Source organism: Cebus imitator, unplaced genomic scaffold (genome assembly GCF_001604975.1).
Source record: "Cebus imitator isolate Cc_AM_T3 unplaced genomic scaffold, Cebus_imitator-1.0 Scaffold95, whole genome shotgun sequence".
NCBI classification, from domain to species: Eukaryota; Metazoa; Chordata; class Mammalia; order Primates; family Cebidae; genus Cebus; species Cebus imitator.
The window spans coordinates 5,389,260-5,408,588 of NW_016107410.1; the positions used below are offsets into that span (position 1 = coordinate 5,389,260).

Genomic DNA, 19,329 nt, shown 5'->3' on the forward strand with positions numbered 1-19,329 from the left:
AAAAAAGAAAAAGAAAAATTGGAACATTTTTCTATGTTCCAATAGAAAAATGGGAAAAGGCTATTAACAGTTTAGAGGAAAGAGAAATTTGCTGCTCTTAACATATGAAAAGATGTTAACCTCATTCACAGTAAGAGAAACAAATTTTTAAACTGCACCCAAGATACCATGTCCCATGTACAGACTGGAAGAAATGCAAAAGCTAAACAGCATAGCTATTCTGATGGTGCAGTGAGCAAAACCAGTCCTCTTCTACCCTAGTGGTTAGAATGCAGCATGGTACTAACCCAATGGGAAGGGTGTTTGTCAGGATTTAGCAAAACTGCCTCTGCATTTTCTTTCTCCAACTAAGCACCTCATATCTGGGAATGTATCCCAAAGATAATGAGCAAAATCAAGATAGAGCATGTGCACAAGGGCATTTAGTGCAGCACTATTTGTAGCAGGAAGCCGCAAGAAACAACCCAAGTAATTATCATAGGGGACTGAGTGAGTAATATGGTCCATTAATAGAGTGACGTACTACCTAGCTATAAGAAGAAATGAGGAAGGTTTCCACCCTAGGAGGGGCATGTCTAGGACATTTTAAGTGATAAAAGCCAACATGCAGGACAGTGTAGAGATACTCCCTTTTATGTTTGTCAGATGTAGAGGAAGAGTGTGTGTCGGCGTGTTAGTGTATATGAATGAGCTTATATTTCCAAAAGAAACGATGAAAGGATAAACAAGTGAAAGTGATTGCCATTGGATAAAGTGATTCCCATTGGATAAAGGTATCTAGGGATGGGAGTAGATGGTTGATGTCTCTTAATGTTCCTTATTTTGACTTTAGGACCATGTAAGTATTTTACCTAATTTAAAAAGAGAAATACTCCAAAGAATTCAAATTAGGATCTCGAAGAAATATTTGCACATTCATGTTCGCTGTGGTAGTGTTCCAAATAGCCAAGAGGTGGAAGCAACCCAAATATCCATCTGCACAAGTGGATAAAGAAAATGTAGTAAACGTATGCTTGGAATATTATTTAGCCTTTAAAAAAGAAAATCCTGTCATATGCCACAACATGGATGAACCTGAAGGATATTATGCTAAACTAAATAAGCTAGTCACAAAAGGATGAATATCATATTATTCCATTCATACAGTATTTAGAGTAGTCAGAAATCATAGAAGCAGAAAGTGGAAAGGTGGTTTCTGGTGCAAGCTGCATCCCATGCTACACAAGGGTTCAAAGACCTAAGAGGGAATGGTGGGGGATAAAAAAAGACACAAACAGAAACATAGAGAAAGCAGGGCCCAGGTGGTCCAGGAGAGTGAGGATGTCAGTCTCTCCGGCCCCAATCTGTCTCAGGGTACTTTATTTTATATATTTACAAAGCACATAGCAGAGGGAGGGTACAGTTACTTAGAACAGCCTGTGGTGGTTATTCTCATACTTCAGGTAACAACTATCTTGCAGCAAGGTCAGTGAAAGCTGGTTATCTCTCTAGGCCTGTCTCTGTTGTACTCTGAGACATGCACATCCTCCTATTACAGTTTCAATTCTCTGGAGTTCACCCAAAGTTCACAGCAGGCTTGCTGCTGATTCCCCTAGAGGGGGTGGGCAACTCTGGCTCTCTACTGTGGTTACCTAGTTGGGAGGAGGAATTAGTGTTTAATCGTTATGGGTGTCAGTATTACAAGATGAAAACGTTCTGAAGATCTGTTGTATACCAGTGTGAATATACTTAACACTTCTGAACACTTAAAAAGGTTAAGATAGTAAGTTTAGTGTTACTTGTCTTTTACCACAATAAAAATCCAAATAAAAAAAGCATTCACTAAAAATTGAAAACAGATTGAGAGAAACCAGCTGTATGCATCAGGTAGGTGTTAACTTCTCATACAGAGAAGATGATTACTTAAGTGACTTTAAAAGACAATCTTTTGACTGTACAGTTGTAGTGGGAAATATTTATATTGTTACTTGAAACTGTTACGGTATGTTGTAGGAACCAAGATCTTGAGTATACAAAAAGAGGGGAGTACTTGAAGATTCTGGATTCCAGAATGATACACCAAACAAGAAAGCTCCTCAAAGTGTAGTGGGTCACCTTCACAGATTGCTAGGATACCCCCTTATTACTGTTAAAAAAAAAAAAAAGCCACTTTGATCATGCCTTTGTAGCACAAACTATATTTTAAGATAATCAAATAGCTGATGAGAGAAAGTCAGTAATCATGGAGAAATCACAGCTAATAAATGCAAAAGGAATGAAGATTTAGAAAATGAGCATTATAAAATTCCTGATGAGACAGTAGAGCAAAACAGCCATCATCAGTGGTTGTTAAATCCATCAAGTAACAGGCTGTTGGAAAACTTTCTCATGGATGAGGCTGACTTGAATGGAGGAAATACGGAAATGAAGAGAGAAATGAAGCAGTTTGAGACCTTTATCCTAGAAAGATGTGTCTTAGCTGAAAAATTTGCAACAACAACAAAATAGTTCCTGCACCCTGGTTTCCAGCGCCTGCCCACAGTGAACTTGGATGCATCCTTGCAAGAGGGTCCGTTTCTTCCCATGTGATGAAGGCCTGGGGTCCAGTCCAACTAAGTCCTTCCCATAGAACCCTCCATTCCTTTGCCCTTTGGTTCAGTGTGGCTGTTGCAGTGGTCTGAAGAGAAAGACCATTCCTTTGAATATCAAATGTCAAAAGATATATATATATATATATATATATGTCTTTGATTTTTCAAAAGTGAAACAAATTTACTAGCGCTTAATTAGATGATCTGGGTAATAATCATTATGTAATTTCGGTATAAATATGCACATATGTTGAGGATATACTCAGACTCCTGTGTGCTTAGATGGTGTTCTACCAATGGGATGCACAATAAAAAGTTTAGAGACTGCAGAAATAAAGTACTACACTTGAGGAATCAAATCTTCAGGTCTAGCTGTCTTATCATAAGATGTAGCAGTGTTATAGCTCATGTACAGACAGAGAGCATGGGTAAGGCCGATCCAGAATAACCCAGTGGGAAGATACACCATTGGGTATCTTCACTGCATCTTTAGGAGCAGTGAAATGAAATGTGTTGGACCAGAATGTGTTTGCATTCTTAAATATTCATGGTACATGTCTCACTTTAAGGCTCCTTCTTTTTCTCCTCTAACTCATTTCCTAAGTTGGTGGGGTCTCTGCAAGTTAAAAAGCCTTGCTTTTCTGTATTATTTTGCCCCCAGTTTTAGGAGTTCACTGGTGCCATCATCATCATGTGCGCTCTTTGCAGCTAGGCATTTTAGGTGGTGTCCACATAGACTATTCCTGATAACTTCCTAAGCAGCTTCTGGAGGGGCTGGTAGCTAGACAATACTAAGGCTATTTGATTAGATCTATTAAGTGATGGGTTTTTCCAGGAATCTGGTAAGTCTGGTTGTTCCTCCTACCAGGCCCCTGTTCCTGCTCTCTCTCCTCCTGTCTACATGTTAACATGACCTCTGAAATAGGCACTAAGGCTTTCCTACAGCCAGAAAAACCAGCTCTTCAAAGCTCAGCTTGGATCAAGCTATTTCTCCTCAGAGACTGCAGTGCCTTTCCTTTGTCCGTGGGGTCACTTTCAAACTCCATAGCAAAGTATTCAAGACCTTAGGCTCTCTGGCCTCAACCCTCCACCATATCCCTCCCCAGGTCCTGGCCCCTGCCTCACCCAACAACCTGCTGGTCTCTGAGAGTGCCTTATCATCCCTGCCTCCTTCAAATTGCCCTTAAAGCAAAATGTATGTTTTTCTTTAAAACTCTGCTTAAGCAACTTACTCCACCTTTCCAATCAAAGTTAAAAAGAAATGTAACCCAATTACAAAAACAGGGAAAGACTTTCTCCTATTGAAAAAGGCTCCCCTAACCCTGGTGTAACTTTTATCTTTTTCACAAGTACATTTTTACATACTTGTCACATGCGTACTAAAATTTTGTCTCCTTTTTTTCCACTTAATGTATCATCTTTTTTTTCTTCAGGATTCTACTCAGATTTGAAAACCATTGTTTCCAAGACTTCTATGGTCAAGTGGCTAGTTCCTAATTTATATTTATTTAGGGATGCTTTTGTTATATCTTGCTGAGACTTAACTGATGCTTTTTTTTTTATGGTTGCCAGGTACCTGGCGTGGCTTATATTTAGGCATTATTTCAGTCTCTGCCTGCAGTCTACTATGCATACAGCTTGATTTAAACTCCTGAAGGCAGTCTTCTATTTTTCACAGTCTCAAGGTACATTATATCTCAGTAAATAAATGCAAGAAACCTATCTGCATAGAAAAATAAGAGTGAAGGCATTTGCCCTTACCATTTAGAAGAGAAAGCTCTAAAATTGATAACTTATACTGTAAATTTTTCAGTATTTGGATAGCTCTAACTATCTGCACCACACCCACTTTCACAACTTCATCTGGCTTGTATAAAAACATTGGCAGTGGTAAGCCATCTTTATCTAATTGAGTTTTTCCTTCTCTTTCCCTAGAATTGATGGCTGAAAGTAGCAGTAGCGGACATTGCAAGATACCCTATCCTTGGTTTCCGATCTCAGACCTTATTTTTATATCATACAAAAATTTCAGTAACCTTTGAAATCAGTTCTGCCACCCTCACTATTCATATCATTACCATAGAGCAATTAGTACATTGCCTGAGCAAACTGCATTTGTATGATTTTATTTCATTTTATTTTTGTGTATGTGTGTGTTAAATACCTGCAGCATTTTGGCTGTCATTCACAATGTGAAGACAGAAGAATTTGCCTTCTGGATGCTCACATTTTATATAGTCAAGGCTGTAGAATATTCAGTGTTTCTTGGTACTTATGGGAATTTGAAGCCAAAAAGACAGGCAGCTATAACAGGGAGTTGAGTGAAGAGCAGATTGGGGATTCTGGGGGTGTTTAGAAGCTTTCCATTTCACCTTCCATCTCTTTGATTTTTTTTTTTTTATCCTCTCCTCCTCTTTCCCAAATCCTCGTGAGGTGTTCCTTAGTAAAGGCTAAAGAGGCAACTAAGCCTAAGTATTTTCTTGTTCCTTATGAGTCAATTGAGGAGTCAGATTGGAATCTTTATTTGGTTGTCTGTTTTATCGTCTTTTTCAGTATGTGTCCCCTGACCATCTGTGGGATGTCTAAGTCTCTGTTCTCTTCAGTGGAGTCAGGAGGTACACAAAAATAAGGCTTTCTCATACTTCCACTTTAGAAATTACATACCCAGGTGAATGGAGCAGAGAAAATTTGCATGCAGAGGTGAGGAACGTCCTAGTTGTGGCAACTAGAGGACGTTTCCCCAGGGGCCTCAAGGCCCTGTCGCTTAACTACGCTGCTTTTTGCTCATTTCTCTCTACTTCCTTGCTGTTTCTTGAGTAGAAAAGACACACTCCCCCTCAGGACCTTTGCATTGGTTGTCCCATCTCCTGGAACATTCTTCTTTTAGACTCCCCATCTCCTCCTCCAGGTTTTTAATTCAAATGTCCTTTCAGTGAGACTGTGACCTCCTCTTTTAAAATGCAAATCCTTCCCTCCCCAACTTTCTACTCCCCTTCCCCGTTTTATTTTCCTCCATAACTTTATTGCTACCCAGTAATTTATGTTTCACTTCCTTTTGTTTATTTTCTTTTCTTTTTCCTCCCCTGGAATCTGAGATAAATAATGGCAGAAATTTTAGCTGCTTTATTCATTACTGGAACTCTAACATCCTGAAGAGTACCTGGCACATAGCAGGCATTCAGAAAATCTTTTATTGGTTAAATTAAATTGCAGTGAACAATATTGCTATTCTGTTTTTAGTCCATGTAATAATATAGGGAAGGAGACTGTGGTACAAATTTAAGATTGCAGAAACTTCTTGAGTCCATTGCCCTCGTCTTACTCTCTTGTGTTTTCCAATGGAACTTACTCACATGGTTGGGCTTTGAAGTGGTATTCAGACCATAACAATTGTCATTATCATTGACATTCCAACTCTGAATTTCTCCTAGAATTTGAGGCTCACAGCCATTTTTATTTACATGATCAAATTGGAAGGATGGCTTGTGAATCAAAACTTTTGCCTGACAAAATAGTAATGTTAGAACTAAGTTCTCATTCATGCAAATGATAAGCCTATTGGCTGTAGCTGAGGATCAGTTAATTTACATGTACAATTTTATTTTTAGGGCATGACAAGCAAAGGAGCTATTTGTGATTGAAACTGCCTTTTTGGTCTTTAACTTGAATCAGCAGGACTCTTGCCTTTAACTTCTGTGCAGACCAGTGAGGAATAGGGTTCCTTGAATTTGAGTCTCAGCTTTCAGGAGTGTTACTCTAAGGAATCCATTTCCTCCTAAATTGCTTTTTGACGCTTGAAAATTTTACCCCGATGTGCCTTTTGGCAACAGTTCAGACGCTCATCTTTTCAGCTCAACTGTATATTATAGTTTCCCTAGCCTACATCCCAGCCTTCTCTCTTGAAGAAACTAATATCACCGTTTGAAAAAAAAAATTGATTTTGGTAAAATTTGAAGCATAACATTACTATGTATAGCTTTTTTATCCAGATTTCTTCTTGTGTGACGTAACTATTTTTTAATGAATTTTTTTCTATCGTCAGTTTTATCAGAGTCAGCAAAAACATCGTGAATATGATGACAACCAATATTCTTCAATATTTAAAATGACATTCTCAGCCATACAAAAAAGTAGAAGAAATGTTACTAGAAACTCACAATTCTAGATTCTACAATTAACCATTTACTTTATCAATATGCATGCCAATCCTCTCTCTATCCGTCAATCCACCTTTATTATTATTATTTTTTTTTGATGCATAAAAGAACTCTCTGATGTTTCTGCCTAACATCATTAACTGGAATTCAGTATTTTGAAGGGAAAAATGAATGATCCATAAATTTAGAAAAAAGATCAGTAATACTGGTTATTTCTAGGTGATGAAATGATATGTAACTTATTTTTCCTCATATCTTTATTATCTGAAGTTTTAATCTGAGGATATATTTCTCTTATAATCAGGAAAATCAGTAAATCCATTTGTATTTAGGAAAAAGTAAAACTTGTTTATTGCAGAAGTCTTAGCAAAAAGTGATGAGGCCTGGACTAACAAATATGAAAAGGAGAGGATGAGTTAATGGATTTTTGAGAAACTAACGTCCCTGGGACTTACTGACTGACTGTGAGGGCTAAGGAATTGGCCCAGGCTGGCGCTAGGGTTTCTTCTCTTGGTGACCAGGGGATGTGAAGATACATAACATTCTTAGAGATGTTTGGGACTTAGAAAAAACAGACCTCAAAGATATATGCAATTGAAAGAAAGGTCAACTTGACTTAGTATGAATTTTGAATTATAGTTTAAAAGAAGATGTTATAACTGCTTGATACAGTGTATGCTTCCTTTATTAAGTAGTTGGTAAGCTCCTTAAGTGCAGAAACTCATCTTTATGTTGTAATTCGTCAATACTTATCATATAACCTGCTTTGTAGAAATTCTCCAAAATGTTTGTCATTGAGCGAATTATTCAAACTAAGCTAATAGTATTTCTTAAAAGTAGTCATCATCATACCCTGCTCAAGGAACACATCAAGCTGATTTGTAATCATTTGTAAATAGGTGCTTCCAAAGTGCTTAAAGTAGTGTTTCTCTTAATAAGAAGAGAGATTTTTTTCTAAATTATCTTAAAATCATTTACCAAACTGCAAATCTCCTGGAGTTTGTAGCAAGTAAAAAGATGTGTGTGGTTCCACATACATATGGCACAAGATACTCAAGAAACTGAGGTGATACTGCATATGTATTCCAGATCCCTCCTGTGTATTTTGCTCTACCTTACAAAGATCCTCTGACGCAGGGTTTACCACTGTAGTTCACAGGGTTCAGAAATTATATGGACCAGGAGGCAGTATATTAGAGTGACTTAAGGAGCTGGTGCCCTGAAAGTAGCTAAGCTGGCTCTGAATCCCAGTGTTGCCATTTCCTAGCATGTACACTTGGATAGTTAAACCAAATCTGTTTTCTCATCTGTACAAGCATGTTACACGGTTATGAGGATAAAATGGAAGAGTCACTATAATACGCTTAGCACAGAACTTGGCATGTACTCAGAACTCAAAATATCAGCCATCTTTTTAAAAGATCACATTTGTTTATCCCCTGGGATGGAGGGATTACTCAGAGTACAGGATTTCCTGCATCCTGTTTATGAGAAGATTTATTTGATTTACCTTAAAATGTAAATACCTTCTCTTTGAAACCCTCCCAACACAATGAAAGTCTCAATTCCCTTCCTAAGACAGAGCAAAAAAGTAAGATTGGTGTGAAATTTGAACTCAATGAAATGGACATTTCAGATAGCATCCTGCTGGATTTGTGGCTTTTGATTTATTGTAACCACCATTAGGAACACTTGTGATAAGACCAGGGCACTCTCTGCAGATGTTACCAGACAGGCTCCAGCTGGTGGTCAGCTCTTTGGAAACAAGCCACAGTGAGCCCATAGTTACTTCAGAATCACCTGCTAGGGCAAGTCATAGCTGAGCAAACCCTTACGTTGCCAAGATTTAGTGTTCTGTGGCAAGTTTCGAGTCACCTGGGAGCAGGAGGCATGTAGAGATCAGACCAGTGCTCAGGCCTTGGCTCATTAAACGTAGTGATACTGTTTTGTAAATCTTAAGTCTCACTTGAGGTCATTTAAACACACTTGCAGGTTGTTGATCCCCAAGTTAACATTTCACAAGGCGAGACAGGAGCTAAGTTAAAGTGTTTGGATGAAACGTAGAAGAGAACTTAGATGTGAAATTCATAGTGTCAGAGTTAATAAGTACCAAATTATAGTAATAGTGCAGCAAAAGCCCACCATTCCTCACAAGTTTTTCTTGTATTTACTTCTCCCTCTCACCAGTCAAGCTAGAAGCTAGGAGAATCTTTCACACAAACCTATGTTACATATATGTATTTTTTCATTTTGGGGACTTAATGATCATGTTATTTTTTACTATACCTTAGTATATTATAGCATGAAATAAAACCCATTGTTTTACTTGCTGGATTATTTTTTAAGTGCCCACCTAGGGACTAAATAACTACATTTCAGAAACAAGTATCTCATGTATCATGCTTTAATCACCATGTAAATTTTCTGAAAATAAACAAACCTGATCCTGAAGTACAGTGTCAGGTTTGAGTTCAAAAATTTTAGAATTAACAAAAAATTTTACAAAGAAATATTTTAAGCTGCTTAGTAATACTGAGAATGCACATAGGCTGTGTTCCTCTCCGTGCTAATACTTCAAAATTCCCTCTGCCCTCAGCTCCTCAAAAGTGGGGAGAAAAGCAACCATTGCCTTTGGTTGGCAGTAGAATGTATTCAGTAATTTACTTTCCAGCCAACTGCAGCCATTGCCATTGCCTCTGGGCACTTGTTCAAAAATGCAGAGATGAAATAACAGATTGGCCAGACTCAGCACAACTCCCCAGTCACAACCCTATTATCTCCCCCTTCTGTCACCCCCATTAGGCAGAAGCCTGGGAAACAGAGGGTGACAACACAGTTTACATGGCTTGTGCATCTCCACAGCTCAGGGCTTCCTGCCAGTGTCCCTTCTTCATCGTGTTCCCCTGCGTGCATGGTGGGTGACATTGGAGTCTTGGCATCGGAGTCCTAGGCCTGAGCTGCAGGATCACCTCTCCCCGTCTGTCTGTCAAAAAGGATTTCTGTGCCACCACAAGCATGGGAAAGGGCCCCTCAGTCCTAGGACAACCAGAACAAGATGAAGGGACCACCTACCTGTGAATGGATGTGGTTGAGGCTGCTGTGTATGGACTTTTCAGAATCTTGTGTGTGTCTCAGTTACCAGGAAGAAGTTGATTTCCCGTTATTTATAGCTGTTCTATTCAGGTCAGAGCCAAGCAGAGCAGTTGCTTCATTTAATATCACCCACACTTGGCCTCTGAAGGCTCATCTCCTGAAAAACTGAGATTTCTCTTGACAGAAAGAAAGTAGAGGAGGATAGGGTCTCTTTAATTTAGAGGGAATTATTTCCCGATTGTCACTTGCTGGTGAAATGCCTTTTAAAACTGTAGGCACAAGATGCAGATGTTTGGAGAGCGTGTAGGGTTGCTGTCCACCTTGGTCAAGTGTTAGAGAAACTACAGAACTCAAATGAGAGAAATCCAAATTTTCTCTTCTAGAATAGCCTACTCTGTAGACAATATTCGTCTGCAATGGTTGTGTTTTTGGAGTGGTTTGTCCCCAGCGAGCTTTTACCTTTTATTCTGTCTTCATTCCATGCACCTGCTCAATGTGGCCCCATAATTACATCTTTTATGAGTGAGTAATTCTTAGAGGAGAGATGAAAGGTTCAGGGGATTATTCATCCCTTTGTCCCTAAACCCCTTGTTATGTATCTGGGTGAAAAATGCAGCTGGAGTCAGATTCAGTTACTCAGGGGCCCTGCCCCTATTCAGAATTCCCAATTCAACCCTGTGCTCTACAGGTTTCTGGCCAGTAGGTAATGAAAACTGGGTGAGAACATTTCTGCTTGGAAATGGACAGTAACCTTATTCTAAGGCAACAGAAGAGAGTAGGCATCTTACTGATTTTTAGACAGATGTATTTCCCCTAAAAAGAGCAGGTTTTAGTTCAGGTTAATCCATCCTAGAGAGAAGTATTCTCATGACAGTTTTACTGGGAACGTGTGGGAGAGAGCAATCCCTCACCTTCCTCAGGTAAGAGAGAACAGGGTAAGATGAAAACCTTCTGTTACAGGTAAGATAGCCTGTGTTAAATATGTAATTGTTGTTTCTTCTTTCTGATTGGACACTAACTGTCCTCTCCATTTCTTTGCACACCAGCTCATACCCCAGACAACAGCTTTCTGGGGTTTGTGGTTGAGCAGCACCTGAACTCCAGTGACATCCACCACATTAATGAAATCAAAAGGCAGAACCAGTCCCTTGTGTATGGCAAAGTGGATAGCTTCTGGAAGGTGAGTCAGTCTGTGCATGTTTCCCTCTCTGAAAAGAAGCTTGTTGGGTGATTTAATTTAACTTTGATCCAGGGAGTAATCAAGCCAAGTGCCCAGGGCTTAATGGGATCTACTTACACATAAAGAAGAATGTGCAAGGATTCAATTGCTCAGCATTTGGGTTTCTAACCAAGGCTGTACCTGCTCTTCTTGTAGTGGCTGTACAGCAGCCCCCTTCACTCTCTGCATGTCAGAAGGGACATATTGTAGCTGCTTTCAGATCTTGTACTTGCCGCTGACAGCTAAGGCCCTTAAGGGGTTGAATATCTTTCTGGAGCAAGGTACTGCACAGGGAGAAACTTTACCAAGAGAGTCTTTCCCTCTGCTTCTTGGGAGATAGTCTGTGAAGGGAGGCAGCTCCCTTTCCTGGGAAATGCAGTGGCCTTCACATCCTCTTGGCTATAGTCGCTACTCAGCTGATCTGGAAAGTAAATTCCTGCTGGGGCTGACTGTAGGCAGTCTGCTCAGGGAGGTCTTGGCTGAAACAGCACTCTTGGCCACAGACCAAACCAAGTTTTCCAAAAGCATTGGCCCCCTAGCCCTGCTGAGTTGATTTCCAGAGTTCATCTAGGAAAAGTGTAACAGGAGAGAAACCAAATCGGATGTGACCTATTGACAGGTAATGCTGATCTTTTTATGTGGGAAGTCTGCCTCAATAGGCAAATATCATAAATTTTTTTTGAGGAAATGTTTTTAGAAGACAGAAGTCATCAGGAGCATGCCTCTTCCTAAATATAAGAATTGCTTTCTTGAATGATCACAGACTGTGGTCTCATCTTACTGTAAGGTAGGTGTACCAAGGAAGTTAGGAATCCTGCAACTGAGGGAGTACAGTTGATATACAGGATAAAGAATTCCTTGGTACTGCATTTCTGACCCTGTGTTCAGAAAAGGAAAAGCAGTGCCCTACCCCCCAGCTTTAAGGTGCTAACTACACCAAACGGATGATGAGATCAGCCCATCTCCAGGGAGGCAGATTTAATTCCATACCACTCTTTGTCTTAAACAGCTAGACTTTTGTCTTTGTTTAGTGCAGTAGTTCTCAACTGCAGACGATTTTATTTACCTATTCTTCTATGCCCAGGGAACATTTGACAGTGTCTGGAGACAATTTTTGTTGTGATGTCTGGTCAGTGGTACTAGGAGCATGTAGTAGGTAGCGGCCAGGGATGCTGTACACATCCTACAATGAATGGGATGGCCCCTGCCACAAAATATCTGTAATACCAAGGGTGAAAAACCCTCGGCTGGTAAGTAAGAATGTTTCCTATGTATGTTATGCCATACTTTGTTCTGTCAAGTAAAATGAAAATCAGTCTGGATTGTAAATGGCTATTTAAGATGGTCCCATAAATTTGTGTAGCTTTCCTTGTGTAAAAATATGTCCTGTGTTGATAATGCATTTTCCAGCTGACTTTCAGCCAAACTTGGGTTAAAACAGGCATATTGGGTGTTCCCGTGCTCAGCTTGGTTGTGAAATTAATGGTTTGTGGCATTGGTTTTAGGAGGACTGTGGCTTTTAAAGAAAAGCCTCTGCAGCTACTTGAAGAAGATAGCTTGTATGTCTGTGTAGGCTTGACATTGAAATTACATCACTTTGTTTTGGAGCCAAGTGCAACAACCTCTTAGGGCCCCTGGCAACTTTTTTCCCTTTCCCTAGAAAAACAAAACAATAAATTGGTTCTGAAAGCTTTTTGGTCACCTGTTTTGGATAAGTTAACATTGCCACTAAAAGGATTACTTTTCTGTGCCAGTAAGAATCCTGAGGCTGGGTGTGGTGGTGCATGCCTGTAATCCCAGCACTTTGGGAGACTGAGGTAGGTGGATCACCTGAGGTCAAGTGTTTGCAACCAGCCAGACTAACATGGTGAAACCTCGTCTCTACCAAACACAAAAAAATTAGCTGGGCATGGTGGCGCATGCCTGTAATCTGAGCTACTTGGAAGGCTGAGACAGGAGAATCGCTTATACCTGGGAGGTGGAGGTTGCAGGGAGCCGAGATCTCACATCAGCCTGGGCAACAAGCGTGAAACTCTGTCTTAAAAAANAAAAAAAAAAAAAAAAAAAAAAGAATCCCTAAAGCATTAATCATGTTGCTCAAGTGATTTGGAGTGTGAGTTCGCAATCCTTCCATGTTTTGAGTTAAAACTCCATGAGTGCCCAAGCTTCTGTGTACCTGTGCCATGCATCACCTAAAGATTACAAAAGGTTGGGTTGCAGTGAGTCCACGTTCATCTTTGCCTCAATAATAACACCCAAAACTCCTGGGTGTTATTTCAGTTTTATTACATACAGCATTCTGTGCTGGAAAAAGCCCAAGAAGATGAAAAATCCTGTAAGGTTTTCACATGAATTCGGGACATCTTCTCCAACTCTAGATCACAGCACAGTATGTGAGAATTTAGTTTCTTTTTCTAAAGCGTCTGCATCCCAGAGTATTTAGCAAATGCATACAGAAAACCAATGTGCCTTTTAAGTGAGATGTTATTCCAACCGTACTTCTAAAGTTACGTTCAACATAGGCTTTAGCTAGCAGGATGTTTTATAAATGGTTTTCCCCATCTTGTGTCCCATTCCCTTCTCCCCTTCCCGATCCCAATTTGCCTCAGAGATCTTCAGGAAAGGAAATGGCACCTTCGTGTCCTGGGAGGTTTAAGATTGCAACTGGGGGATGTGGGAGGGCACAGTTTGGACCAGATGACTTTGGAAGGCCTTCCTTCACCTCAGATTCTAGGACTTGAAATTCTGAAGATTCCTGCTGTGCTGTAAATCCTGCTCTACTCTTCCCACCACCCTCTTTCTTGAGAGAATCTCCCTACCTACCTCGGCACTTAAGTGGGAAATGCAACCACGTAACTCCCTCCAATGTTGGCTGATTGGACCCTGGGGTTGTCTTCTGACCCAATGCTGTCCAGCTTCTTGGTGGCTGGAACTATAATTCTAGCTCAGAAAGCTGAGCTGCATCAATGAGATTCTTCACTTGGTGTTGGAAAGCAGAGTCACTGAGAGTGAGCCATGTAAACAGAAATCAAAAAATGTGTCCATAGCAGGAGGGAGAGGAAGAAGTTTTCTAGGAGTCCACATGATGAAGAAGCAGGACCAATGTTGACAGGGAGAGGGCGCTGTTGAGAGGATAATGCATTCCTCCACAAGGAGGAGAGGCACCACCCTGATAGAATTAGGGTGCAGTAAAGGGCCTGATAGAGTGGAAGACACAGATACAACTCCTGCAGCCTGGAGAGAAAGAGAGAGCTGCTGGAGTTCCTGGCAGCTTTCTTGTCCCAGATCATATATCCTTTCTCATACTCTGGTCTTGCAGTATCTTAGTATCCTGTTTCTATAGTCCTATCAATATACTTATTAAAATACTAGATACTAAATGCCTGTCAAGAAAAACAAGTATATTAAATATACAGGCTAAGGAGAAGTGGGCTTGTCCTTTAATCTCCTGTCACCAAATTCATGACCAAGGTACTCAGTGGTCTTGTCCTGACGTTAAAGCACATGGTGGGAGGTTGAGGTGAGGAGGGGAATCTTGCCATCAGACTCCAGAATCCCAAGGGCATCGACTTAGCAACCACCTCTGCCCAAGCCCCTTAATATCAAATGAGACTGCTAACAGCCTAATTCCAGATAGAAGTCTCTTCTTAAATCAGGAACCTACAGTTCTGTGTCCCTGACCTCTACCTCTGACACCATCTAATCATTAGCTCCTGCTAACGCTAGAGATGTGCCCAGAAGAACAGCAATCTGTCCAGTATGGTCAAATTCAAAATCCTTCTACGTTCTTTTAACCGAAGTCAACAGGGAATGGAAAATTAGCCAACTTTGTAAAAAGATTTTTGAAATATGGAAATTGAAGTCTTAACTATATTACTTTAATTTCTATGTTTCTTTAAAAATAGTATCCTAAGTATAACTGAATCTTCAAGTGGTAGTGCTGGGTTCGTATCTTATTTATTCTTGATCCCACCTTAATCTTATTACATGTTAATACATTATCACTGCTAAGGTAAATGTCCTGGAGGCCTTTCTTTGACCATGTCAGGAGAACAAGAGTTGCCTCTGAGTCACACATTGGGGTTCAGACTCATAACTTAACTACATGTGAGGTGGTTGACTGTCTTGAGCCACAGGTTCCTAGCCTGTAAAGTTGGGGCAGTAATAGCTACTGGCTTCTCGGCCTTACTAATGCACACATCACCTGAGGATCTTGTTAAAATGCAGATTCTGGTTCATACCTGAGATGAGACTGACACTCTTTCTCACAAGCATCCAGGTGATACTGATGGACTGTTGGAGGAGCATGCTTTGAGCATCAAGGCCTTAGGATATTTGGGATTTGTATAGTGTGTGGCACAAAGTAGCTGACCAATCAGCAAGAGGAGGAGAACATCTTTTCTCTTACCTTTGTCTTCCTACTGCTCTTGTCAGACTGCTAGCTGTCACTTTTTGCTACTGTGGGTGCCTAGTTCAGTCACCTTCAGTCCCACTTTCGTATTTGCAGACCTTGCTACTTCTAGTCTCTGCCACCGAGTCCCAAGACCCAGGTAAAGCTGTGGTGAGCTCTGAGAGGAGGCGAGAGGCACACTGTCTTCCTCATGTCCTGCTGTCCTGGTTTGTACATTCAGGTGCCCCTGGGCAATGTGATCAGTAGCATAGACTTGGAGCTGGATAGCTGGGTTCAAATCCTGACTGTGCCACCAGCTGCCTAAGCTTGGGTACATTACTTAGCTCGTGCACAGTAAGTCTAAATACATGTTTGCTGGTCTTATTAATGTCATCACTGGGGCCAGATAGGAAATGCCACAGTGGGAATTGGTGGAGGCATGAGCCAGGGCGTTCTATCCTATGAGGAAATGGAAAACAGAAGCCTACCCAAAGATATTCTAAGTCTTAATCTATGTAAGTGGTTGGCAATCTCTAGCCTGTGGACCACATCTAGCCCAACATCTGTTTTTGTCAATTACATTTTACTGGACCCCGGCCATGGCCATTCCTTGTCCGTGGCTGCTTTTGCACTAAAATTGTAGAGTTAGGTCATTGTGACAGACTATGTGACCCACAAAACCTTAAAATACTTACTCTCTGGCCTTTTCTGGGAAAAGTTTTCTGACCTCTGAATTATGCTGTGTCTCAAGTCAACCAAGTCTCTCTCAGAGCACATTGGCTAATAGTCCCTGGCATGGATCTCATCAGAGATCTTTTTCAGGGTTCTTGATTATATTCTTCTATATGATTGAGGCTGGTAGATGGCTAGTACGTGGAAAAGTGAAGCGTAACTTAACGAAAATCCTGATCACTCTAGAGATGGAGCCCCAGGCATTAGCCTGGTACCTCTTTGTAGGCAGTCAGCAAGAGCTAGTGCTTATTTAGTAACTAATGCATTGATAATAAAAGTCTTGAATGTATGGTGTTTCTGCTTCTTGGAGCCCTTCACAGCCTTCATTTAAGATGGTACAGGCTGATGCCTTTTAAGGAAGCAAGGGCAGCATTATCTTCTTCATCTATCCTGGTGTGTAGATGAGGAACTGACTCAAGGAGAGGGAGTGACATGGCAAAGCCCTACAGCACATGACTGGCAAACCAGAACCAGGGTCAGGGCTCTGACATCTCCTCTTGGAGACTTGCCTCCCTGCTGCCAGTTGTTCCATGGAGCTCCTCCACCACCACTACCCTGGAGGGAGTGGGTCTGTGGTTAGAGCAGGATTCTAAAGCTAGGAAGGAAGGTGTCTCTGGGTAAGCTAAGTATACAGCAGAAGCCCTGAGCAAATACTGGCATCACAGGTAAAATGTTGCTCCTGGTTGCTCACCACAGGATCGCCAAGTCAGCAACAGCCTTGCAACCAATTCCGTAGAGTAAATAAGCCTGATATGAGCATTTCAAATAGTTTCCAACTCCAGACCCCAGGGCCTGGCATGATCCAGCCCTCGCCTGCCTGACAACAACCAAAGTCAACCAGTCCTAACTGAATTTGAAATTTCCTTTTTATCTAGACCTCAAAGACTTTGGGGTTGTAAAGCATCCCCTGAAATGACACACGATCCCTTTCCTATATGCCTGAGAAATCAGGCAGCAGAACTTCCAGAAATGTGATGCCACTTCCCCTACTCCTGCCCTTTTCTACTTCATTCTCCATACAGCAGCAGCCAGAGTGATCTTTTCTAAAATGTAAATTGAATCATGCTACTCCTTTGCTCAGACTCTCCAATGACTTCATTTCACACTTAGAACACGTTACATTTATAGTGAAATCCAGTCTGGGTGGTGTGTTTTAGCAAGGTTCTGTGCAAGCCAGCCACTCCTGCTCTGTACCTACTCATCTCTGGCTCCTGGGCTGTAACCACGGGAGTCTGTGTGTCACCCATTCTACCAGGGGCCACTATGCCTCCTTAATGGCTGCTGCCTATCCTGGCTCACCCCAGCTGGAGCCACCAAGACCACCCTGTTCCACACTTGTGCCCTCAACCAGATGTCACCCCTCCCCCTCCCTAGCATGGCACCCTGTTTATTCCCTTTGTATCATTTCAATCATCTTGTACATATTTTTTGTTGTCAGTCTCTCTTCCTTACTAGATTACAAGCTCTGTGAGAGCAGAAATTGCATCTGTTTTTCTTACCCAGTGCTGCCTGGCACGTGGTAGGCACTCTGTAACTACTTAATGACTGAACGAATCTCCCCTAGGTTTAGCTTAAATTATTGGTTTATCTGTGGAACTGGGATACAGCTTGGAAAGCTTTCTGCTTTGGAATTTCCCTGTGTTCTCTGCTGGCCCCAGGGAGACCAGGAGAGGGAGTTTGGTGGAAAAGGAACAGAGCTACAGTCATGCAAATTCCATAGACCCCATAAAGGCTTCAAGAGTTTTAGAAACCTCTTGTAAGATTAGCAGAGAGATGGCATGGGAACAGGATGATGCACAAGGAAATTGGAAACTGGCTCTGGGCCAGCACTGCTGTCTGATGTATGATTGGGGCAGGCTGCTCAGCCTCAGTTTCCTCACTTGCATAAATTAAGGTATTGGTTAAAGTAAATGAATTATACACAACAACGTGGATGACTTCAAAATAATTAAGAGGAATACTTATGCTATTTGATTCTGTATATATTAGACATATAAAACTCGAGAAAATGCAAACCAATCCATAGTGACCAAAAACAGGTTATTGGTTGCTTAGGGAGGGGAGAGGAGGAGAGATGGATATGTTTGTTGTCTTGGGTATGGTGATAGCTTTCTGGTTTTTACATTGTAAGGGTTGTAAAATAAATATGTGTGTGTATATATATATGACAGACTTTTTTGTATTCCCATAAAGTCTAGAAATTTGCTGTCTTATCCTTTACAGAAAAAAATTGACAACTCCTGGATGAGATCAATAGGTATTCACCTGTGTGCCTTTGGAGCCCTAGGGTCTGCTATTATAGAAGGTCAAGGAGCAGCCCCACAGGATCAGTCCTGCCTCAACAGAGCAGCTCTGATATATCTGTGGCATAGATTTGGCTTTTGGCTTTCCAGTAAGGTTTAACTGGTGAAAAGGGTGGTTAAAGTCTCTGGATTAGGTGACTGCTGCATCTGAGATAGAGTTCCATTCTGAAAACTATGTAATAATCTAGCTTGTTAATTTGGTTGACTCGGGCTTAATTTAAATTAATGCAGAATTTAAAAATGGGAGTCATTTGGAGAAATGCCATTTTATTTCATAGTAGGAATTAACTGCTCTTAGCTCATTGTTTTAATGAACCACCCAAGACCTTTGTAATTAAAGAATGTACTGAAACCCTTGAAAATAACATTTTCATAAGTAGGTTAAACCTTGTCATTCTGTTTTGTTCTTTAGTCTGCTTAGCCAGGCTTCTCTGCCCAGATAATATAGAGATAAATAAATCAGATAAATTTAAACCCACCCTAAGTCAAATTGGCATATATTTTGAAATAACAAAGTTGGAATCAGTTTTGTTGGATTTACTGGAAAGCCTGATGTGATCATAGCTATTTGTTCTGGTTCCAACCAGAAGAACATTAAAAATTAGAAAACAGTGTGCTGCTTATTTCCCCTGGGGGAAAAGTCAGAAAAGATCTTTTCATGATCCCTTGGAGATAGTGGTTGCCAGAGGCAGGGAGGAGTGTAGGCACCAGTAGAGATGGTGAGCCTCCACGGGCAGCCACTCACCAAGCCATGGTTACCTGTGCCTGTTTTGTGCCTGGCACATGATAAAGTGTACTCAGATCAGAGCCTTTTCTCTGAATTCAAGGATAAGCTTGGAGTAGGCAAGGGAGGAACAGAGGAAAA

At 41.0% G+C, this 19,329-nt stretch overlaps 1 protein-coding gene across 7 annotated transcripts in view; it reads left to right on the forward strand.

Annotated features, from left to right (window-relative positions):
- The window catches only part of MGAT5 (alpha-1,6-mannosylglycoprotein 6-beta-N-acetylglucosaminyltransferase), a 331,838-nt gene that overhangs the window by 225,631 nt on the left and 86,878 nt on the right, over positions 1-19,329 (forward strand). For all 7 annotated transcript variants that reach the window (XM_017536083.2, XM_017536081.2, XM_037741149.1 and 4 more), the window contains one exon: positions 10,867-11,000. In XM_017536083.2, the coding sequence (XP_017391572.1) occupies positions 10,867-11,000 (134 nt within the window). The remainder of the gene's footprint in view (positions 1-10,866; positions 11,001-19,329) is intronic.